Genomic DNA, 26,247 nt, shown 5'->3' with positions numbered 1-26,247 from the left:
TGAGATCCTGTTTTGAATAGATCTTTGTATAATTCTTCATATCGCACCTTACATGACTTCAGTTCACAGTTAAACTGTTCAGCAGCTCATTCAGTATTTGGATCATGTGTAAGAAAGTGACTTTGCAATTTACTAGCCATTTGAAGCCCTTCTTTAATTAATCCTGCAGTGAGTGGAATATCATCATCATCACTTTTTTTCTTTTTCACTGAGATTCTCAAGGACAGCTTTTATTATTTCGTCATCACTAACAGCCTTGTCAACCATCAATTCTTCAATATTTGCAAACAAAAAATCATCAAATCCTTCTCTGCCAACTGCATGTGCTAATCTAATGATATTGGGATATTCAGTTGTATGCAAAGGTACAGGGTTTTTCTTTTTCACGCATTCTGGCCAAGTAGCTTTCCAGCATGCATTTAAAGTTGACGGTTTCGATTCTGATAATGCCAACTTAGCAAAGTCCACACATCAATAACTGTTAGTAAATTATCCTTATCTAGTTTATCCAGAATGTATTGGAATGGTCTATTTATGTAGTAAGTTTTGAAGGTAGCGATCACACTCTGGTCTAGTGGTTATATTAAGGATGTTGTATTAGGTGGCAGAAAACAGTTCCACATTTGGGTGTTCTAAAACAGGATTGCCACATGTATTTGTCTATAATCAATAAAACTTTGAAGTCCAGATTTTTTTCCATCAAATGGTGATTAACTTCTGGAACAAAACATTGATAAAACCATTCGTTAAAAATTTTTTTTGTAACTCATCCATTTTTGTTCGCCTTCCAGTTCACTGGTAATGTGCTAAAATCCACACCTTTCATTGTCTGCGGTCTTAAGGATTGATTAATGGTTTTAATATACAATCTCCTGAAGCATTGCTGCAAAATAAATCACATTATCCTTAGCTGCTTTAAAGCCACCAACACTTTTTTGTGATTTTGATATAAGTTCTACTTGGCATTTTTTTTTCCAGAAACGGCTGGTCTCATCTGTGTTCCAAACTTGATGAGTGTAGCCACCATTTTTAATAATTTTGGACAGTTTTGAAAGAAATTCCCTATCTGCTAGCTCATCTGCAGATGCAGCTTCTTCTTTTATTGTTACATTATGAAGCACGTATCTTTTGAGAAATTTTATAAGCCGGTTGGCTTATAAAATTTCTCAAAAGATACGTGCTTGCAGAAAAATCACAATTGTTGTTTGCTCCTTTTCCTGAATCTGTTTGTACAACTGTAATGCTTTGTTTGAACATTTCTTTCTAAAGATATTCCTTTTTGTGAGCAGTCTTCTATCCACATCACTAGGGCCTTTTCCATCTTCACTTTTATAATTCGTCTCATATACGAGGACAACTTGGCACCTAATTTTGTTCCATACAGAACAGATTTTCTAATGGCCTCTTTATTTTTCTTCATTCAGGGTAGCTTCGTTCAATCTAAAATATTTCTCTAAAGATGTTGAACCTTCTCCAGCTGCTAAATGATCTAAAATTTTGATCTTAGTTTCTAAAGAAATAGCTTTTCTTTTCTTCTTCCGTCTAACTGAATTATCTGACATCGTGATTAATGGGATAATGTTACAAAAATATCTGAAAATAATCAATAATTAATTTTGCTAATTTCATATTATGCATACAAATCTTCAAAATTTGATGCATACCTATATAACTCTATTGCATGAACAAAACACAAGACATGTAAACATTTTGAATTGTAAACAAGAAATGATTGTTTAGCAAGCAGCTTTATATCAGCTGGCCCTCCCATAACGAACCAACTTCGAGGAATCAGCACCCTTCAGCTTCCAGGAACCAATGGCATGGAATCCTAGTGCAATTGATACAATTGCTTCATGGTAGCCTAGCCTATATGCTAATAAATGAAGGAATCATAAAATTTTTATTTTATTCTAATTAAATAAATTTAGCTAATTAATAAATAACAGTTAATTTTATTTAGTGATGATTTAATACTGCATCTTTACATTTGTTTGTGTTTTTCTCGACTGCAAATGACACCATGAACAGTCTGTAAGTGTCTGTGTGCATAAGTTTTGATAAATCTTAACTTTTTATAATGGAGTTTTGAATATTTTATGATAGCAAATGATAAAGTAGACTAGTGTCTACGTATATTTAACAAATTCATGACATACTTAACTCTTTCTTAATTTTTTCGATATTTCTAGCTACGTGGCTCTTCTGCAAGTTTTTCAAATTGTCACAAATCTCCAAAAAGTTTTCCTGGATATTTATTGAAAAAAAATCTGTGTATAAGTGGACCTGCACAGTTCAAACTTGCATTGTTCAAGGGTCAAGTGTAATTGAATTGTCCAGGCAGCCACACCCACAATTTCAAAAACATCATCCTGATTTCCAGTGTCCAAAGCCATGATAGAATTCTGAGTGCCGGGCAGCCGAAAAAGATAGAGTACTGGGTTTAGATCAGAGTCAGAAACCATCATGAATTGTTTACATCATCTATCATTTATGTAACCAGTGCAGAATTTGTATGGAATAAAATTCAGAAAATGAAGGGTAGATATAGAATGCACCATTAGTCCATTATGTTCCAGGTAGGCTAATGATGTGTTCTATATTTACTCTTCATTTTCTGGAAAGATAAAAATGCTCCTTATTAGTTCTTTCTTAATGAATAGCTAATTGTACAACTCTAGCCCATTTGTAGAAAAGTTGAGCTGCTGTTTCCCTTGTTGTTCTTTCAATATCAAAAATTCAGAGGGATATGAAGCTGTTGCCAAGATTCCAGCAAAGCATTCCTGATAAAGTGTCCACAACTGCTTTGCATTCAGCAATTACACATTGTCCTCCTCCTGAATTTTTGATATTGAAGAAATATCAGCTCCTTTCTATAAATGGGCTAGAGTTGTACATTTAGCCACTCATTAAGAAGGAACTAAATAGTGTAGTAAGGCCTGATGACATCTATTATGAGATGATAGAACATTTCTCACCATTTACTTATGGATCTTCTTCTCTTACGACTGGAGTTACTGGATTCATTGTATTTCAAACCCTGAAAGATCCAGTAATGCCACTGATCTCTAGTATTTAGAAAGCACAATCTTCTCTCCAACATAAAGTGTAACTTTTAAAGATACTGTTTGTCATTGGAACATTTGGTCCATCCAGAAATAAGTAACTTCTTTGGCATGTACAAAAAAAAAAGTTTGATACAGTCTAGAGATATGGCATATTAATGGACTTCTATAGTCAACATATCAGCAGCATCTTCCTGGTTTTATTAAACTTTTTTCTCTCTCTAATGGAGTCTTCGAATTTAGTGAGAAGCACGATAGTGGCTCTGTCACCAAGGCTCTGTCTTAAGAGTGACACTCTTTGCCATCAGAATAAATTCATTCACAAAACAACTTGCTCCTACAGTAAGCAATGCCCTATGACGGGCAGTCTGGAAAGTTCTAATAAACACCTAGAACAAAAAATATTAAAGCAACTGATATAACCACAAGAAAAAAACATATGTTGATTTGTATATAAGAGAATATAAGAACATAAGTTACCTTCGTAACTCTGCTACTAGCATGTTCCTTCTTGTGTTTATATCAGTTGCTTTAATGTCATTTTTGTTCTAGATGTTTATCAGAACTTTTTGTCCCCCCCTCCGTATATGTTAATTTTTCACAATTTATTATTATTATTATTATTCCAGGCAACTCCAAGGAGTCGACAGACTCATCGAGGGAGGCCCTGACATCATGTCAAGAACAACTATTCGACATTCGCACAGTATCTATCATACCTTGCCTTGAACTCATTCACGGTCGTAGCACCCATAACAGACTCTGGCAGCTTATTCCACTCATTCACCACTCCAAGTAAAAAACCTAGCTCTAACACCCTTGTTAACCACATTCTTGCCCAGCTTCCATGCATGGTCCCTAGTCCTCCCACCACCAGTCCTATTTTCAAAAATATTTTCTGGATTAATCTTATAGTAACACTTCAGTAATTTGAATGTCTCACTCATATCACCCCTTTTCTGCCTATCGACCAATTTTTGCAACCAACAAATCTTCAACCTATTCTCATAAGGTTCATTCCACAGACCTGCTATCATCTGGGTCCCTCGTCTCTGGATCCTCTCCACTTCCTCCCTATCACGAAGAAACCCTGGCACCCATAACTGGGCACAGTAGTCCAGATGGGGTCTTATCAAGGCTTGATACAGAGGAACAATCACTTGTTTGTCTCTGCATGTTAAAGTATTTTTCAGACGCCAAGTGATTTGATGAACTGATTTAGCCATTTTTGCAATGTGCCTCCTAAACTTCAATTCCCTATCTACCAACACTCCCAAATCCCTGGCCTCATCAAACTTCTGGAGTACGGTTCCACCAATGTGATATACTGCTGCTATTCTTTTCACCCCAAAATGCATAACCTTACACTTTGCCACATTAAATTGACATCCATTTTTCCTAGCCCAGTCCTCCAAACTATCCAAATCATCCTGCAAAATTTTGACATCCTGTGCACTCACAATTGCTCTACCCAACTTTGCATCATCAGCAAACAAGTGAACACTTCCTCTCAGATCCTTTTTTATATCATTGATGAACAAATTGAAAAGTAGTGGTCCAAGAACAGAGCTCTGTGGCACACCACTAGCCACAAGCCATCTTTTAGACTCAACTCCTGAATAAACCACTCTCTGGTATCTCTCCATCAACCACCCTCCTATCCATCTCACCAACTCTATATCCATCCCCATCTGCTCCAGTTTACTGATTAGGGTTCCATGTGGTATCCTGTCAAAGACCTTGGCAAGGTCCAGTAGAATCACTGTAAACCCATTACCCTTATCTAGTTCAGCCATCACTGTGTTATAAAACGTGAGCAAGTTACTGAGGCATGATCTACGCTTCACAAAACCATGTTATCCCTCATACAATATCCCATTTTCATCTATCCAATCCTGAATTCTTTTCTTGATTAATTTCTCGAAGGAATTGACAACGATTCCTGAAATACTAATCGGTTGGTAATTTACAACAGCAGTCATGCAGTAGAACTATTTTCCCCTCTTTCCACCCCCTCGGGACTAACCCAGACCCAAGACTCAAATTAAACAAAATGGTCAAGAGTACTGACAATTCTTTAGCCGCTTCTCGTACGACACGAGCTGGTATACCATCCAATCCCACAGATGTATTGACATTGAGGTTATGCAATAGACTACTCACCTCCACTTCATTCACCACAATTCCCTTATAATCTACTGGTTCATTCATTTCTTCAATGTCACCACCTGGATGATATATTCTTGCAAAGTGCTCACTCAGTAACTCAACTATATCAACTGATTCAGTTACCTCCCTACCATCAGCATTCTTTAAAATCATTCTGCCGTATACATTTTTCCTTTTACTTGCAACATATTGAAAAACCAGTTTAGGATTCTCTTTAGCCTGCATGGCCAATGTTTTTTCGTAATCCTTTTTTGCTTTTCTTACCACACTTGTTACCCTTCTGGCCTGCGCTTTATGTGCCTGCCGGTCACCTTTCTCCTTAAATTCCCTCCATAGTTGTTTCTTTTTTTGCAGTTCAAGCTTAATAGTGTTATTCATCCATTTAACCCCTACTTGATCTATTATTCGGACTCTAGGTATACAGTCAGCCATTGCTTCATGCAAACACTTCTTAACTGCCTCCCATGCACTATCAACTTCTAGTCCTTGCAGTTGTACATGCCATGGCACTGAACCAATCAATCTCCTATGCTTTCCATACTTTCCATCCCGATAATTCCACATGTACCCTGTCTTAATTGTAAATTCCACACCTTTAGCCACCTCCCAAGTCAAGACCCTATGATCACTCTCACCAATTGGTGGCAATGTGGTCATATTTGTTATATCCAAATCCTCAGATGGAATTACTAGGTCAAGCACTCTCTGACCCCTAGTATTTTCCATTATTACATGCTGTCGCAGATAGTTATCCCTTAATAACCACATAAAATCCAATTCCTTTCTCCCGTGTGTCCTCTCTTCACTAATCAATGCAACTCTAGTTGAAATCTCCCATAATAATTACCCTCCTTCCACTCATTTCTTTTATTTGTTTGTGCATACTGTCTCCATCATCTTTTCCATCACCTGGTCTATAGCAGCACCCAGTTGTATATTTTGTTCTGCTAGCCACAATCTCACACCAAATAGCCTCAAATGTGCTCTTTTCTCTATCTTGCAAATCAACTTCTAATCTCCTTGGTTGCAGCTCATCAGCTGTCATCAACAATACTCCTCTCCCCATTTTATTCTCCTTGTCATTACTGAACACACTATACCCATCATATTCAATCCCCCTAGCTATATCATCTACAGTTAGCCATGATTCACTAATGCCAATAATGTGGTCTGGAAGTGCCAACCATGGCCAAAAACTCTTCCTTCTTGTTCCTAATACTCCTAGCATTAGTGTACATGAATTTAAGACCCCCATTAGCCCCATCCCTACCTTGATGCCTTATATTAACTATTCCATTCTGATTTGTTGTCCTTATTTGCTCGGGCATATTATACTCATTCATACATTCGACTGCCTTCCTAAGGTCTATCTACTCCTCCCCCACCTTAATAAATCTAGTTTCCCTGATTTTGCACATCCACTACATTCAGCAGCACTTTTTCAAGTCTCCTTACACCGTATCCATCTTATATAGATCCATCTTATATGAAGGTAGCACGTGGCGGTGAATTTGAGCTGTGCAGAAGAAAGTGATTTTTAATCGGTGAATAGTCCGCTTTTTTCCCCGTTTTTCTACGATTTTGAGTGCTAAATTGTTTCTCTGAATAAGAGTGTACTTCAGTGGTTGTTTTTTGGAAGTTAGTTGCTGTCGTGATATAATATATTTTGGTACCGTCGGAATCGAACGCGTAACGGTGGAAGACAAAACGAAGCTAAGTTACTGTATTTAGTTATATTTCATTTTATTTAATTATATTTAGTACTTAAATGTTCTGATGTTTGTACTTTTTTTCCTCTTATTTATTAATTGAATAATTATTAAAGATTAGGGTATAATTTGACAAAACACGTCACAGATAAGTATGGCACCTGTGCGAAGGAAAATGGCGGCCAGTAATGAAGGTTCGCCATCGTTATCAAAGAACGGTAGCATAAAAGAAATGAGTCAGTGTACTAGCTGTGAAATGTACGCTTTGCGGAGTGCGGTCGGAGTGTGGTTAGATGATAATAAAGGATTGAATGTGTGTAGAAAATGTAGGGAGAATGCGGAATTGAAGTGTATTTCGGATCGTGAGTGTGATATTTTTGTCAACCTTCAGAATGAAGGAAACAGGGATATGACAAGAAACGGCAAGGTTGTACATGAAAATTGTGAGAGTGCGAATGTAGAAAGTGTGAATGATAGTATAAATGGTTTCTCAGAGAACAAAAAAAGATGAGATAGATGCATTGAGTGAGATCGCGTTGTTGAATAGTGCGATAGAAAGAGCAAAACAGCAGCTAGAGTGCATGAACAAAAGTAGACTGAATGAACCAACCAATAATAAAAGGTATGACAGGAAAAATAGACGTATGAATGTGAACATGAATAAAATGAAGGATAGAGTGCTGTATGGAGACTCATTAGTACGAGGTGTGTTAGTAGAGGATTTGACAAAATCGTACCAACCTGGTGCGACCATAAAGGACGTAACTGCGTCTATTAGAGAGCAAAAGGAAAGGGTGAAAGAAATGATTGTTGTGGCAGGTACGAATGATTTGAAAGGAGATAAAATGGAAATGATAGAAGACCTGAATGAATTGTTTGAGGTAGCAAAAGAAAAGAGTGAGAGAGTTAGAATGATTAGTCTTTTGCCACGGTATGACAGTGAAATGTTTAAAAGGAGGGCTATAATTGCAAATGACTTTATGCGTGGGTTATGTATGACGAGTGGTGTGGAATTTGTGGATGTGTGGAGTGAGTTTGATGGGCGAAAGGATCTATATAAGATGGATGGCTTGCATTTGAATGGTTACGGTGTAAGAAGACTTGAGAAAGTGTTGCTGAATGTAGTGGATGTGCAAATTCAGGGAAACTAGATTTGTTAGGGGGGGGGGAGTAGAGATACAGTCCTTATGGAGGCAGTTGAATGTAAGAATGAATATAATATGCCAGAGCAAATAAGGACAACAAATCTGAGTGGGATAGTTAATATAAGGCATCAAGATAAGGTTGGGGCTAATGGGGGTCTTAAATTCATGTACACTAATACTAGGAGTATTAGGAACAAGAAGGAAGAGTTTTTGGCCATGGTTGGCACTTCCAGAACACAGGTTATAGGTATTAGTGAAACATGGCTGACTGTAGATGATATAACTAGTGGGATTGAATGTGATGGGTATAGTGTGTTCAGGAATGACAGAGAGAATAAAATGGGGGGGAGGAGTATTGTTGATGATAGCTGATGAGCTCCAGCCAAGGAGAATAGAAGTTGAATTGCAGGATAGAGAAAAGAGCACATTTGAGGCCATTTGGTGTGAGATTGTGGCTAGCAGAACTAAATATACAATTGGGTGCTGCTATAGACCAGGTGATGGAAAAGATGGTGGTGACAGTATACACAAGCAAATAGAAGAAATGGGTGGAAGGAGGGTGATTATTATGGGAGATTTCAACTATGGTCGCATTGATTGGAGTGAGGAGAGGACACACGAGAGGAAGGAACTGGATTTTATGCGGTTATTAAGGGATAACTATCTGCGACAGCATGTAATGGAAAATACTAGGGGTCAGAGAGTGCTTGACCTAGTAATTACATCTGAGGATTTGGCTGTAACAAATATGACCACATTGCCACCAATCGGTGAGAGTGATCATAGGGTCTTAACTTTGAAGGTGGCTAAAGGTGTAGAATTTTCAATTAAGACAGGGTACATGTGGAATTATCAGGCTGGAAAGTATGACAAGCTTAGGAGTTTGATTGGTTCAGTGCCATGGCATGTACAACTGCAAGGACTAGAAGTTGATAGTGCATGGGAGGTAGTTAAGAAGTGCTTGCATGAAGCAATGGCTGACTGTATACCTAGAGTCCGAATAATAAATCAAGTAGGGGTTAAATGGATGAATAACACCATTAAGCTTGAGTTGCAAAAAAAGAAACAACTATGGAGGGAATTTAAGGAGAAGGGTGACCGGCAGGCACATGAACGGTATAAAGCACATCTAGAAGGGTGACGAGTGTGGTAAGAAAAGCAAAAAAGGATTACGAAAGAACATTGGCCATGCAGGCTAAAGAGAATCCTAAACAGTTTTTTAGATATGTAGCAAGTAAAAGGAAAAATGTACATGGCAGATTGATTTTAAAGAATGCCGATGGTAGGGAGGTAACTGAATCAGTTGAGATAGTTGAGTTACTGAGTGAGCACTTTGCAAAAGTATATCATCCAGGTGGTGACATTGCAGAAACGAATAAACCAGTAGATTATACGGGAATTGTGGTTAATGAAGTGGAGGTGAGTAGTCTATTGCATAACCTCAATGTCAATACATCTGTGGGATTGGATGGTATACCAGCTCGTGTTATACGAAAAGCAGCTAAAGAATTGTCAGTATCCTTGACCATTTTGTTTAATTTGAGTCTCGGGTCTGGGTTAGTCCCGAGCGGGTGGAAAGAGGGGAAAATAGTTCCACTGCATAAAGGTGGTTCCAAGACTGCTGCAGTAAATTACCGACCGATTAGCATATCAGGAATCATTGTCAGGGTCTTAGAGAAAATAGTCAAGAGGAAAATACAAGATTGGATAGAAGAAAATGGGATACTGTATCGGGGACAGCATGGTTTTGTGAAGGGTAGGTCATGCCTCAGTAACTTGCTCACGTATTATAACACAGTGACGGCTGAACTGGATAAGGGTAATGGGTTTACGGTGATTCTACTGGACCTTGCCAAGGCCTTTGACAGGATTCCACATGGAATTCTAATCAGTAAATTGCAGCATATGGGAATGGACATAGGGTTGGTGAGATGGATAGGAGGGTGGTTGACGGAGAGATATCAGAGAGTGGTTTACTCGGGAGTAGAGTCCACAAGACGGCCTGTGACTAGTGGTGTGCCACAAGGATCTGTTCTTGGACCACTGCTGTTTAATTTGTTCATAAATGATATAGGAAATGATCTGAGAGGAACAGTTCATTTGTTTGCGGATGATGCGAAGTTGGGTAGGGCAATAGTGAATGCAGATGACGTCAAAATTTTGCAGGATGATTTGGATAGATTGGAGGTCTGGGCTAAGGAGAATGGATGTCAGTTTAATGTGGCAAAATGCATTTTGGGGTGAAAAGATTGGCGGCAGTTTACTGCATTGGTGGAACCGTGCTCCAGGAAATTGATGAGGCACGAGATTTAGGAGTGTTGGTAGATAAGGAATTGAAATTTAGGGGACACATTGCAAAAGTGACCAAAACAGCTCATCAAATCACTTGGTTGCTGAAGAATACGATGACAAGCAGGTTATTGTTCCTCTGTATCGAGCCTTGATAAGACCCCATCTAGACTACTGTGCTCAGATTTGGTCACCTAGGTTTCTTGATGGGGAGGAGGTGGAGAGGATCCAGAGGCGAGTGACCAAGATGATAGCAGGTCTGTGGAATGAACTGTATGAGAACAGGTTGAGGATTTGTGGGTTGCAAAAATTGGTTGATAGGTGGAGGAGGGGAGATATGATTGAGACATTCAAATTACTGAAGGGTTTCTATAAAATTAATTCAGAAGATATTTTTGAGAACAGGGCTGGTTGTGGGAGGACTAGGGGACATCCATGGAAACTGGGCAAAAGTGTGGTTAGTAAAGGTGTTAGAGCTGGGTTCTTTACTTTTAGAGTAGTGAATGAGTGGAATGCGCTCCCTGAGTCTGTGGTGGATGCTGTGACAGTGAATGAGTTTAAGGCGAGGTATGATAGATACTGTATGAATGTCAAATAGTTGTGATGAATATGATTTGGGGCCTCCCTCGATGAGTCCAATGACTCCCTGGAGTTGCCCGTAATAATAGTAATAATAATATAGATCCTTTCGCCCATCGAACTCACTCCACACGTCCACAAATTCCACACCATTCGTCATACATAACCCACGCATAAAGTCATTCGCAATTATGGCCCTCCTTTTAAACATTTCACTGTCATACCATGGCAAAAGACTAATTATTCTAACTCTCTCACTCTTTTCTTTTGCTACCTCAAACAATTCATTCAGGTCTTCTATCATTTCCATTTTATCTCCTTTCAAATCCTTCGTACCTGCCACAACAATCATTTCTTTCACCCTTTCCTTTTGCTCTCTAATAGACTCAGTTACATCCTTTATGGTCGCACCAGGTTGGTACGATTTTGTCAAATCCTCTACTAACACACCTTGTACTAACGAGTCTCCATACAGGACTCTCTCCTTCATTTTGTTTACGTTCACACTCATACGCTTATTTTTCCTATCATACTTTTTATTATTGGCTGCTACACTCAGTCGACTCTTGTTCATACGCTCTAGCTGCCGCTTTGCCCTTTGTATTGCTCTGCTCAACAACGCAATCTCACTCATTGCATCTATCTCATCTTTTTTATTCTCTGTAAAACGATTAATTTGCTCTGAATTAATACCATCATTCACACTTTCTGCATTCACACCCTCACAGTTCTCTGGTACAACCTCGCTATTTCTTGTCATATCACTATTTTCTTCATTCTGAAGTTTGACAAAAATATCACACTCACTACCTGAAATACACTTTAATTCCTCATTCTCCTTACATTTTCTACACACATTCACTCCTTTATTATCATCTAACCATACTCCGACCGCACTCCGCAAAGCGTACATTTCGCAGAGAGTACACTGAATCATCTCCTTTATATTACCGTTATTGAATAAAGATGGCGAACCATCTTTACTGGCTGCCATTTTCCTTCATACGGGAGCCATACTCCTAACATATTTTATCAAATTATAAAATGAAACACCAAAAACACACAAACAGACACTAAGATATGCAAGGCAAACAAAACTATGTAATATTCATGTAAATTTATCAATGATAACTTAAAATAACACTTATCTTATCAGGAGCTCTCAACAAACGACTACAAATCCCTCTCAATTTACTGTCATTCTTAAAACGTGAGGATCATGACAAGGCAACTTCAACAAGTAATCAACTATATCTGTTCAGCTCTTAGTAATGGGTTCTGGTTTTCAACAACATTAAAAAAAAATAAGTGTTCTTTGGTCAAGCTTATGTTCTTTACACAGACTCGTCATCTACAAGAACGGTACAAGAGGACTCTGAATATAATTTGGACTATCCTCTACAACAGTGGTTCTCGCACTTTTTCAGGCTGTGGCACACTTGGCAATGTAAATTGCTGCTGTGGCACACCCATCTGTTCTTAATGCTGGACTTTCATGTAATTAACCATAAATTTGACATAGTGATGATGTAATCATTGTTGTATTATTGGTAGTAGATTGGTGATGCTTTGATTTACATTTGCAGCAAAATAAACCAATGTTACATAAATGTTAGGCTAGTGAACGTTTTATACAAATATAATTGTATGAATAGGCCAAAATAATTTAGACAAATATTTTTTACTATCAAAATTTGGCAGCATGCCTCTGCCTCTCTCATGGCACATTGTTTGAGAAGCACTGCTCTGAAGAATAGGACATAGATCGATCTCCCTTGTTTCACTTTTTTTTTATATATATACTTGATCAATCAAAGCTTGATTATGGGTTCAAAGTCTATAGTTCAGCAAGGAAGAAGTATCCTGTGATGACTGGATGGGATCATTCACAAGGTAGCTACTAGTGAATTTCACGCAACTCATTTTCATAGTCTTTACATTGAAGGAAATAAACCTACTCTGTTGCTTTGGTGGAAACCATTGTCTCTTAAGTATACCTTAAAAATAGTCTTTTCCTAAACATTCTATGTGGACTAGTATTTTATTTATTTTTTCTTATTAGGGGTTAAACCTAACTTAACTTGGGGAAGTTTAATATTACACATCAGACTTGCATTTGGTATGCATGTGAAAGAGTATGCAAGCAATTGGTATGAATATTATTATTATTATTATTATTATTCAGGCCTCCATGGAGTCAAAAGACTCATCGTGGGAGATTCAGTGTTGCCTACACTAAACATGATACTTCTGTGGAAATGACTTCTATTGGGATTTATTGATCAAGTATTTTTTTAGAACAACTATGTTATACCAACTAGTTTCACCAACTGAGGCTGTTTGCATCTTCAGGGTACATAACTGATATAAGGCACTTAAAGCTAAAAACTGTTACAGAGGAGGAGGATTTACATAGAGGAGGATTTCCGCTCCCGAATTATTAAAGAAGCCACAACAGTTGTCTGTTCTGTACAAAACCTTAACAGGAACCAAGGATTAATCTTGCCTGAGATCTGGAAGACCCTTATTAGATCTCTAAACATACAAGAACTGAATTATAGTGCCAATTATAGAACGTTCCTAAATAACAAGTGAGATCATACACACGCTATGCATATATTGTACGCGTTCTGTTTTGTCAAATATAATTGGAATCAGTTGATTTAGAGTCTGTAACAGTTTTTAGCTTTAAGTGCCTTATATCAGTTATGTACCCTGAAGATGCCAACAGCCTCAGTTGGTATAACATAGTTGTTCTAAAAAAATACTTGATCAATAAATCCCAATAGAAGCCATTTCCATACTTTTCATGGTCAAGAAAATAATGTTTTAACATGATACTATTCTTTTTGGCAGTTTTGCACTACATGCAGCTTCTCACTATGCCAGCTAAGGAAGTCAAATACTCCAGCAGTCTACATACAACCATTTAATGCACTCAGAGAAAAGCTCTCCAATTTCTTACTAATTGTTTGATATCTCAGATCTCTAAGTTGTGTTGCTTCTTTTCCTGACCATCTTGTCTCCTGTCAGATTCCATTTGAATGCAGTAACTACACTGCTGAACTTAATGCCATCCAGCTCTCGCTTGTATAAAAGAAAACTGCTACCAAAAATGTATGATTTATAGATTCTTGAGTACTTTATTCCTTCCAGGCCATCTTTCCTCTCTTGAGTATTACCCATATCCAGTGCTTTATATTTTATAATTATTATATCAAATGAAGATCCTTAATTTCAATGTTTGATGTTGGATATCCAGTCACACTGGAATCAAGAAAAATTAGACTGTGGATGCACCTGCTACATCAGCTTGTACTATCTTCATGTACTGTTTATCGTTTGCCTAATACATGCTACAGACAGTTAATAAAAGTAAATTAAAAATTAATCAATGTCTAATTTTTTTAATTAATTTTTAATTTAATGACTGACACTGACAAACTATATGAGATTAAGGCTTGAACAGCATTGGCAGTCTAGTCTATGTATGAAAAGAAAAAGAAGAGAGGACATTGTACTTGCTAGGCTTCACATAATTCTGCCTTATATGTTCTTAGTTATTGAGGGCTGATGACCCAACAATGTGTGTGAGCAGTAACACTCATCTTGCCATTTGCAATGTTCTGGTGGAGTGCCAGCATGTCACTCTAGAGAGGAATCAGACTCAAAAAGGTTACACGAAGTTTAACTTTTTACAAAAAATTAACATATTTAACTATATATTTTTTACTACCTCAAATACTTCTGTAACCTCTGTAAAGGTGCAGTATGACATTTCTATCCTTGTGCTAATGTAAATCAGTTGACCACCTTTCCCTCTTGTTTGGCCATAATCTGAATAAAATACCAAACTTGTTTACATTCAGATGATTTTTTATTTATTTATTTTCTTATTCATATTCAATGTGTTTTAGATTATTGTTTCAAATAGTATATCATAAATCACCGAATTGGTATTTTAAACCTACGAAGGCGTAATGAATGCTCTCCTTGCACCTTTTCAGATGTTGGAAAGTATGGTTAAGAAACCTCGTCCTACTCGAGCAGAAGGTTCTGATGTTGCCAATGCTGTTCTCGATGGTGCAGACTGTGTTATGCTTTCTGGAGAAACGGCGAAAGGAGATTATCCTCTTGAAGCTGTGAAAATTATGCATGCTATTTGTGTGGAGGCAGAGGCAGCGATCTTTCACAGAAATGTGTTTATTGAACTCAGTATGAAAACTCCTGTACCTACAGATTCAACTCATACTGTTGCTATTGCAGCTGTAAATGCTTCCATGAAATGCTTGGCAGTAGCCATTATTGTGATTACTACAACTGGAAGGTAAACTGTTTTTTTTTTTCTTTTCAAAATGCATTTTTTTTAATATAATAATCTGTTAATGTTCTTTCATTTTATAATTCAGTAAATGAATGTGCAGGTAGTTCAAAATATATGAACATAAACCATTGGTTATCAGATAATTTCAGTATTTCTTGTTTCTGTAGAGCTGAATTATTCTACAGTATATTATTTTGTAATTACAGCGAATTATTCTATAGATTCGCTCAAAAAAATACCAATTCTTATATAGCAACGGGGGTTGGGAATGTAATAGTGATTAAAGAACATTGGAGATAGACAGTGAGGCATTTGTTCATAATATTCAGGGATATTATTATTATCATCAGCAGCAGCAGACCTCCATGGAGTCAAGAGACTCATTGTGAGACGTCCCACTCTGACATGCACAGCTCATCGTACCTTGACTTGAATGCATTCACTGTCCCTACACTTGCCACACTCTCAGACAATGCATTCCAATCACCCACCACTCTCCATGCAAAGAATCTACTTCTCACCCCCTTGCTCTCACTCACTTTATACAGCTTTTAGGGATGGCTTCCTGTTCTTCCCGTCTCCAGATATTCTATGAAAAATCTCATCCATGCTAATCTGGTAATTACCTCTTTCATCTCAATCATGTCTCTCCTCTTCTTTCTATCCATTAGGCTCTGTAATTTGCATTCTCTCAATTTGTCCTCACATTCCAGAGACCAGAAACTTAGTCGATTGTCTCTGAACCCTCTCCAACATTTCATCATCCTTTTGAAAACCTAGCAACCAAATCTGTGTGTAGTAATCCATGTGGCTTGATCAAAGTCTTATACGATGAAATCAAAACATCCTTACTTCTGCTCATCAGTGTTCTCTGCATAATTCCCATAATCTGCTGTGCCATCCTCACAATTTTAACAAAATGTCCACGAAATATTTCAAGACCCTGTCCACCACAACTCCTAAGTCCTTCATCTCCTCAACCCCCTCCAAAATATCCCCACCAATCTTATACTTTGTATCCCATCTTTGCTTCCCAAATTTTAAAACCTTACACTTCGCAACATCAAACTGGTATTCCCAGACAGTCTATTTAAGTCCTCTTGCAAAAGCTTCATTTGCTCTACTTCTCATAACTCTCCCCAACTTTGCATCATCTGTAAACGATTGTATATCCATTTAAGTCCTTTCCAATGTCGTTTGCATACAAATTAAACAACAATGGTCCCCAAAACACCCCTGGGGCATGCCACTAGTGACTTTCCTCTTCTGGGATATCACTACTCTCATACAAAACCTGTTAATATCTATCAGATGGCCAATCTCCAATCCAGTGCATTAATCTACTATCCAACCCAATCTGTTCCAGTTTAACTACTAGTTTGTCATGTGGTGATCTGTCAAAAGAATTTTCAAAATCTAAATATGCTACTGTATATATAAGCATTCCCCTTTTCCAATGTATTCGTCATCTTGTTATAATAAGTAAGCAGATTGCTAAAAGTGGCAGTAGAGAATTCTACTGCTGCCCACCCAGTTCTGGATCTTTGTCCTCACTAGCTTGTCCAACATTTTGGCCCCAACTCCAGACAAGCATATTGGCCTATAATTCGAAGCCTTAGTCGTATCACCTCCTTTATGAAGCAGAACAATTTTGCCATCTTTCCATTCCTTTGGGACCTGGGATAATCTAATATTCATGTTAAAAATGTGCATTAATGGTGTTAACTCCCTGGAACATTCCCCCAAGACATGCAGTGATATACCATCAAGTCTCATGGCCTTGTTTAATGTCAAGTTTATTCAATTCCTTGTATACCTCCTGCTCACTCCTCATTAGTGGTTCTTCCTCTATTTTTACTGCTCTTAAGTTCTGTATTATGTTACAATCACGGGGATGGAATACTTTAATGAACTACTCATTTAACATCTCTGCTATATCTTCCTCAGTGTTTATCATTCTCCCATAATTATTCTTCCTTTTACTGGCTGCTTATCGAGAAGATCTCCATAGGATTTCTTTTAACGTCATTTGCTAAATGTTGCTCATACTACACTTTTGCTACCCTTACTAAGTGCATCACCTGCTTTGCTTGCTCTTTGTACTCCTCATGTAATTGATTATCTCTACTCATCTTGTGCCATCTCCATAATACCATTTTCTTCTAGATTGCACACTTCACCTCTTCAATCATCCATTTTACACCTAGCTTATTTTAATCCTGACTTTTGGAATGCACTCAGTCGTTGCATCTGCCAGATAATTCCTGAATTGAGACCAAGCAGCATTGATTTCCTTCTCATACAATTCCTCATCCCATGATATTGCTCTAAGTTGCCTCTGAGTTTGCCATAATCACTTGCCTTATAGTTCCACATATAACTCTTTCTCACAAAAGTACTGATATGGCTGGCTACCACCACCCAAGTGATCACTGCATGATCACTTTCACCAGCTGAAGGAAGATGTGGCACTTCATTTATGACAATATCTTCTGATGATATAATCAAGTCCAACACCCTCATGTGGCCTCTGTTACATACTACTTAAGGTAGTTATCTGTTAATTCTCCTTGCTTCCTGATGCCATCTCTTCATTCCAGTCTATATTACCATAATTTAAATTGCCCATAATGATCATCCTTTTCTTATCAGCCAGACCAATTTGTCTAAGCATTTTCTTCTCGCTGACTTCCACATTACCAGGTCTATAGCAGCATCCTTCATCCTATCCACCTCTACTTCAAAACCACTGTCAGTGGTTTTGTTTGGGTTTTGTTTTTTATTTTGTTTTGGTAATTTGTATAATAAAAAAAGGATCTTCTGCATAAATAAAGGTATTCCCAAAGCACAAAATTAAGGAAGTTTGCCATTATTGCTTAATAGTTTTTGAAATTTGTCAAACCAGACTTAAATTTCACACAAAGGCTCCTTTTCCCCACTCTTTCCTTTCCTAATCTGAAAGCAATCCAAATAGTCAGAAACATTCTGAACCATGGAGAGCTAGAGAGGTCAATGATTTTGCTTTTTGAATGTAAGGAAAAAGTATTATTTGAAATACTTGGAATGTCAAAAATTGTCATTATGCATTTCAAAAGGGAGACTTCTATCTCAATCACTATGGGTGAAGCACTTTGCTTGGAAAGACCTGGGTTTGAATTCCATCTGCCACACAAGTTCTTTATAAGAAAGCCATGCCACTCCCTAGACAGGAGTAGCATGGCTTTCCTTCCTAGAAACTCAGGTTTTTCATTCCACAAAACAGGCAAATTGGCCAGAAGAATGAACACACACACACAAAATTTTAAGTTATAGCAGGCAATGCAGATAGGATTAACCGCCACTATCATAAGTGGTACCAGCTTTCAAAGCAGCCAAGTTACTTGGCTGTGACAGGCCATAGAACCTAACGCAAAAGGGAAGGTGGAATGAGGTTGGCTTCAACTCTTGCTTGCTTGCCTGGTGGGGGGGGGAGTGACCTTGGGTTCATATCCTGTGGTGAGAGGAACTTTAGGGGGCATTTTTTACAACAGAGCTAAATGAGCTTTAAACAGCAATGGTTTGCATGTGTGTGGGGGGGTCAGGTTTTACTTCCCAGGTGAAAGTCTTATTGTGCCAGTGAAAATGTCCATTGGTGTGAATACTTTTCATAAACAAAGCAGACAGTGGTTGTATTGCTGACCATCTCTTATTCTGTAAAAATTGGCTTTCTTTTTCTGTGTGCTTTTTTTTTGTGTTATAGCAATAATGTTTATGTAGAGGTTCATCTTGATTATGCTAAATATCATAAGCTATTCAGTGGCATGTATGCGACTTTACCTTAAATTATTTTTTATTATTTTTTTTTGTTTTATTTTTTGTCTTTGTTTTTAATCTGACTCCAGTGCCTCCATTAGTCCAGTCATTTTCAATGCTCTTTGGTTGGAAAGACCTAGGTTTAAATTCCAGCTGTGATCCAAGTAACCTTTATTAGGGCTTTTCAATTAAAGGTGAGTTAGCTGGTTTCATACTGAAGCAGTTTTTCTTCCCTCAAAACAGGCAAACTGGCTCCATAAATTCATCTACAGAGAAAATATTTAACCTTAGAGACTGGAGCAGAGAAATGGAAAGTGGGGGGGGGGGGGAGTATTAAATTGCCTAAAACCCCTAATTATAGGACTGAACCAATCTAAGAACAGATGATAATTGTATGGATGGAATATGATTCCCACATACACAGGTTATAACTGATAGTACATTAATACTGTGAATGGGGAAAGGATTCTTTTATCATTATTTTTTTTTTATATATTTTTTTACATTATCCATAAACCTAGCTCTAGTGACCAAACAAACTTTCTTCAAGTCTCCAGTAAGCAGGGTGCTCGTGGTCTCGCAGCATTCTTCTGACTAAAGACAATTACAAATATCTGTCTATTGTGGGATTCAGACCTGCAGCCTGTTGGTTGGAGAGTGGGTATGTTAACTACTTGGCAAACCTGGCCAGTTTGATTTTGTGTGTGTTCGTTGTTTTCCTTTTCTTCTTATTGTTGTTATTATTATAAAGTATCTCCATGGAGTCTGGGGACTCACAGTGGGAGACTTGCACTGAGGCTTATACACACATAACCTATGATACTTCTCCTTAAATTGCAACTTGCAACTAATTCTGGCAATCCATTCCATTTGTTCACCAGTCTCCACACAAAAAATCTGGTCTGTACACGTCTACTAACCACACTGTTACACAACTTCCATAGATGGCTCCTAGTTCTCTATTTGTCCTATATTGAAAATTTTCCTTTACCTCAATTTTATAAAATCTCTTTATCTTCAAAGTTTCTATCATGTCCTCTTTTCCACCCATCATCTAAACTTTCAGACCTTCAGTCTATCCTCATAAGCATTCCACAGACCTGTCACCAGCTTAGTCACTCGTCTCAATCCTCTACCATTTCTTGATCCCCATGAATCCCACATGACCAAATCTATGCACAGTAATTAAGATGTGGTTGAATCATAGTCTTATAAAGAATGATAATAACCTGATTTTACTTGTTAGCATATTTTTCAATATTCAAGTAATCCCTTGAGCTATTTTACTAACTTTTGCAATATGCCCTCTGAACGTCAACTGTCTATCCACCATCACTTCCAAGTCCCTAGCCTCATCAATTTCCAGCAGTCAGTTACCGTCAGTGTGATATCCAGTATGCAACCTTTTCAATCCGAAGTGGTTTGCAACATTAAATTGACACTCATTCTCATTCATTCATTCACAATGCCAATGTATTTAAATCGTCCTACAGGATATCTATATTGCCTTTATCAACTGTTGCAGTCTCAAGTTTTTCATAATCAGCAAATATCTGAATATCCCCCTTTAAATCTTTCCCTATATCTTTGATATACAAATTAGAGTAATGGCCCTAATAAAGAACCCCAAGGAACTCCACTAATCACCCTTATTCTTTATGATTCCACCCAGCCATATATTATTCTCTGGTGTCTGACTGTCAGCCCCCCCATCATGCTATTAGTTTCATATCCATTCCCATTTGCTCCAACTTTAGTAATAGTGGTATTCTGTCACAAGCCTTTGCGAAGTCCAGCAATATCATGGTTATCATATTATTCAAAAGATAAAATTTCTTTTATCTAATGTTTGTATAGTTGAGTCTGCTGTCACTTGATTATAAAATGTTAATAAATTACTATGCCACGCTGCCCACTATTAAAGTATTATATCCTTATTCACTCAATGTTGGATTTTATCTTGAAACAACTTTTCCAATTCTCTAACTACCACTCCAGAGATATTATTAATTGGTCTCTAATTTGCTACTTCAGTCTTGGCGCCACCTTTCTGTAATGGAACTATCTTACCCTCTTTCTCCTCCTTAAAACTTTGACAGAGTTGAGACTTAGATTGAACAACTTCATCAGAGAAATGCCAGTTCTCTTGCACATTCATGTAGTACACGGGCTGATTTCCCATCTACTCCAATTGCTGTATTCAAGTTGATGTTTTTTAATATCCTGAACACCACCTATTCTTCTTCCTCAATTCTCACATCATCAAATGTAAAATCTTCACCTGAATGATAGCACCTTTGCAAAGTGATCACTCAGCAATTCAACTATTTCGTTTGTCTCTGTCATCTTTCCGCCATCAGCATTGATTAAAGTGATTCTACCATAGTCATTTCCCTTCTTACTTGCTACATAATGAAAAACTCTTTTGGATTTACTTTGGCCTGTTTAACTAATTTTCTCATCTGATTTGGCCTTTCTTGCTATACTAATTAGTTAGTCTTCTTGCTTACGCTTTGTACTGCTTGCAAGTATGCTGATCACCTTTTTTTTAATATCTTATCACTTTTTTTTTTTATTTATATCTCTACTCATCCATTTTATCCCCACTTGGTACATCCTCCTGACCTTTAGTAGGCAATCTGATACTGCTTCACTCAAACAATCTCTGACCATTTCCCATGCACTGCTGGCATTCTTTCCTTGCAGCTTCTCAAGCTGCAGCACTGCTCCAAGATGCCTCCTAAGTCATAACTACCAACTTAATAGTTCAACATAAACCCTTTCATAATGGAATTCCACATGATTAGCAACTTCCCAGAACAAGATTGCATGTTCACCTTTCCCAATTGGAATCAACAGAAAGCAGGCACTGTTTCTTCAGGTTAAACCTGAAGAAATGGTGTTTGCTATCTGTTATAGTCTGCTTTTGATAGTTGATATAAATTCCTTTGTGGTTCATCCATTTTTAAATATTTTCCATTCTTATTCCCACAGATTTAGACTTATTTCTTCTGCAATTGTTGTAATAGCTAATTTTGAACACTTTTCAGAGAAGAATAAAGAAATGGGGCAGGAGGAAGTGTATTATTAATGATAGCTGAAGAAATTCAACCAACAAAAACAGAAGTTAAGGAAGATTGTAGTTCTGATGGAAATGTTTCATTCGAGGCTGTCTGATGTGAGATAGAGGGCCAATAGGACAAAATATATTATCGATTGCTGCTATAGACCTGGAGCTCAGAAAAAAATGTGGACAACATGCATGAGCAGATTAGCACAATGAGTGCAGGCCGAGCAATTATCATGGGAGACTTCAACTATGGTAATATAGAATGGAAGAAGGAAAGGGCACGTGGCAAATGGAAATGAAATTTATATAGTTACTAAGGGATAATTAAATGAAACAACATGGGATGGAAGAGACCATGGGTTTGAGAGGGTTGGATCTGGTACAGCATCAGTAGATCTGTGTATAATTGCAGCAGCAACTCTACCTCTGATTGGGGAAAGTAACCATGCAGTCTTGCCCTGGGAGGTTGCTCAACATGTGGAAATTTCAGTCAAAGGGTTTATGCAGAACTATAAAGCTGGCGATTATGACAAATTGAGAAGGCAACTTGAAGCAATGCCATGGTATAAGAAACTATATGGAATGAATGTCATTAGTGTATGGGAAGTGGTCAAGGAAAAAGAATGGGTGTGCATACACACCCATTAGGAGATGTATGCTCTGCATTACAGGATACTAAGGCAATTGATGTGAAGTCAATTAGTAGCCCTGTCCTGAAGATATTTCATGCACAAACTTTGCTTACACTTGAATAAAGGATTAAATCATCTTTAATTTATAATATAACCAGTGGTTAAATTCAGCTGGGACCCGAGCCTGGAACTTTTTTATGCACCAAGCCTGGACCCAGAACATTTTTCTGTTTTGTGACTTTTCTCCCTTTACGGTAATTATGCCTACATTGTTGTATTATTATTCAACAATCGTTTACAGTTTTGAATGTGTATATAAAGTCTGTATCAATAGTCACCTGATTACAAACGTGTGATGAAAGGGACTAGGAGGTTTGGAGCTTCTTGTAATGCATTATCTTGCAGCGATTGACAAGCAACATTATTGCAGCGTAGTGTAGCAGAATTTTGACAGACTCGTAGCGATATTTTCTTTTCTGGTTGGCAACACTGTCAACAATCAATAACCAACAACAGAACAGCAAATTAGCAGTTGTTTATCAGAGATTGTGATTGCAAGAAGTGCAAAGAAAATCATGTAATATTTTTGTGTTTATCTAAGCCTGCTATTTCAACTATGGATAAGTACACTGATACCTTCTTTAAATTATTCTTATTATTCTTATTCTTATTGAAAAATAGCTCGGATGAGAGTGATAATACAAAACGAGTTTGTAATGACAGTTTGTGTGTAGTTTCAGAAGAGAAAGAAATCTATAACGAATCCACAGAAACACAGGATTCCCATCAGTTGCAATGCTATAATATTAATACATTGAATGAAAGGAAAGATTTGCCTACTTGCTGGACACTCGACCAGTGGATAGCATTCGAAGGTTAAATACAATTGGTTATTTTGTAAGGACGGAGTTGTGGGGGTGTTTAACATGTGCAGAGTAATATGTAAATATGCATTTACGTAACAAGCTGAATAGGCCTACTACTGTTTTTTCATTGCGCATATAACCTAATGTTATCTTAAATTGAATTATCTTTTAATAGAAGTATTATATTAATTTGTAATTTTGTATTTGTATTTAATGTTTCTGGTAGTGTGGAAGAGAAGGCCTGATGGCTTTAACTCCACCAGAATAAATAAATAAAATTTTAAAAAAATGTTGTAACAATTTAGATCATAAGGATCATAAACACATTCATGATCCTTACTTTAAGGACCCTGCAGTTTATTCATTTAGAATTTAACCACTGAGTATAACCAAGTGAAACAAACTTTCAACAAATTGCTCTGTAATCTGCACATTCAGCTTTATTCCATTTTTTATATGGTAACTATGACAATTTTCCTCCAATCATCGGGAATTCGACCTTCTGAATTACATAGTGTAGCGTAAAACTGCAAAACTTTTCATATTTAAGCATTTCTGTTATATTGTCTGCTCCAGTTCTTTCCACATGTCAAGTTTTTGATAGCGTTTTCTATCTCTAGTATTGATATGTAATCTTTTTTGCATTTCTCTTGAAAATTTTCTAGTATAGTTCTGTTACTGCTTGTTTCATTTAATAGTCTGTAGTAATTACTACAGACATCTAGGATATCCTTATCTTCAGTTTTCATGTCACCTTTATCATCTTTTGATCCTTTCATAGCATTTTTTCCTCCATTTCTAAGCTGTTTCAATAGCTTCCAGAACATTTTGATATTTATCCTAATATTTATCTTCTAAATTCCCACTGAAGTCTTCCCATGACTTTTGTTTAGCTATTTTCACACATAGCTTACATTTTTCTCTGTATTTTTAGGGCATCTGTGGACTTATTTGCTAGGAACTTTTGTTATGCTTTCCATCATGATGTTCCTATTTTTCTATCCTTACAACTTCATCACATACCTCTCTTGCTAAATCAATGTTTTCTTCAGAGTTTGCCACAGAGACTCCAGCATTTGGTTCTTGTTTTCAAACTGTTCCATCTTTTCCTGAATAATGTTTGTATAGTTGAGTCTGCAGTTTACCTGTAAAAGCTGCTGAACTTGAATTCTTTTTAAATCTTTTTTTTACATACTGCTCTTTTTCAAACTGTTCCATCTTTTCCTGAATAATGTTTGTATAGTTGAGTCTGCAGTTTACCTGTAAAAGCTGCTGAACTTTAATTCTTTTTAAATCTTTTTTTTACATACTGCTCTTTTCAATGTGGTATTCAGTTTTATCCTACTTAAAACTAAGTAATGGGCACTTCCAATTTCAAATCCCATGTACACTCTTATCCTGAACCAGCATAAAAATATCTATTTACAATAGCATAATAAGGCTTTTATTTCTTGCATCTTCTCTTCTTGTGAACTTGGGCACATCTTTATGTTGGAACATGATATTAGTAATAAGTCTATATCCATCAGATACTTATTATTATTAGCCTTGTCCTTTTCTCCAAATTTTTCCTTAACATTTCTATATGCCTGGTGGGATTCACTTCCTAACATAACATAATTCTACTTGTAAGCTGACAGAAAAAGATAAACAGATTGAATTTATGGAAAACGACCCTGGAATGGAAAAGGTAAAACAAAAATGGAAACGAAAAAATATAATACACACAGCAAACTGGAATGTTAGAGGAATAGCATATAAAGAAATAGAATTAGACCAACTATTAAATGAAAGAAATTTTAAAATAGCAGTAATCACTGAAACAAAAAAGAAATTAAAAGGAACTATGAGAACTGAAAATTTTAATGTAATATACAGTGGAGTTGACAGAGTCCAAAGAGCATAAGCAGGAGTCATGATTTGGATTCATGACTCCCTTTCAAAACAGTTAAAACATTATAAATTATGGAATGAAAGAATAATAGAAGTTAGAATAAAAATAGATAGGCTATTTAACAATAATTGGTTTATATGCCCCAGAAGAAAGGAAGAGAGCAGGATAATATTGATTTTTATAATCAGCTACAAAACATATATAATAAAATAAATAAAAATGATTACATAATTTTAGCAGGAGACAATGCAAGAATTGGAAACACGAAAATTAATAATAATATAGGAATACATGGAGAACATACTCTAAACAGGAATGGTAAAAAATTGATTGACTTTGTAGTGTATAATAACCTAAAAATAATGAATTCCTTCTATAAACATAAAGACATACATAAATATACTTGGGCAGCAAGAGGATGGAAATCAATATTAGATTACTTTATACTAAATGAAAAGACATCAAAATTTTCACTAGATGTTAGAGTTCACAGAGGATATGAAATAAGCAGTGACCACTTCCTTGTTAAAATAAAATTAAGATTACCATCTAAATGGCTACAAGTAACAAGAACAGAAAGAAAAATTGAAACATTTGTTTATAAAACTAGACTATTGAATGACACAAATGTACAATGGCTATATGAACAAAGAATTAACCAATATCTAGACAAAATAAAACAAAATGAAGAAATAGAATGGCTTAATATAAAA

General features: G+C 36.7%; 1 protein-coding gene across 1 annotated transcript in view; it reads left to right on the top strand.

The window, feature by feature from the left end:
- Positions 1 to 26,247, top strand: part of LOC150092903 (pyruvate kinase PKM-like) — a 151,274-nt gene that overhangs the window by 103,728 nt on the left and 21,299 nt on the right. The window contains exon 9 of the mRNA XM_090413392.1: positions 14,964 to 15,283. Coding sequence (XP_090269518.1) covers positions 14,964 to 15,283 — 320 coding nt within the window. The remainder of the gene's footprint in view (positions 1 to 14,963; positions 15,284 to 26,247) is intronic.

Source organism: Typopeltis vanoorti, chromosome 24 (assembly GCF_054136105.1).
Source record: "Typopeltis vanoorti isolate ZY-2024b chromosome 24, IOZ_Tvanoo_1.0, whole genome shotgun sequence".
NCBI lineage: Eukaryota > Metazoa > Arthropoda > Arachnida > Uropygi > Thelyphonidae > Typopeltis > Typopeltis vanoorti.
Note: the sequence above shows the minus strand (reverse complement) of the source record. Positions and strands in the feature narration are given on the sequence as shown.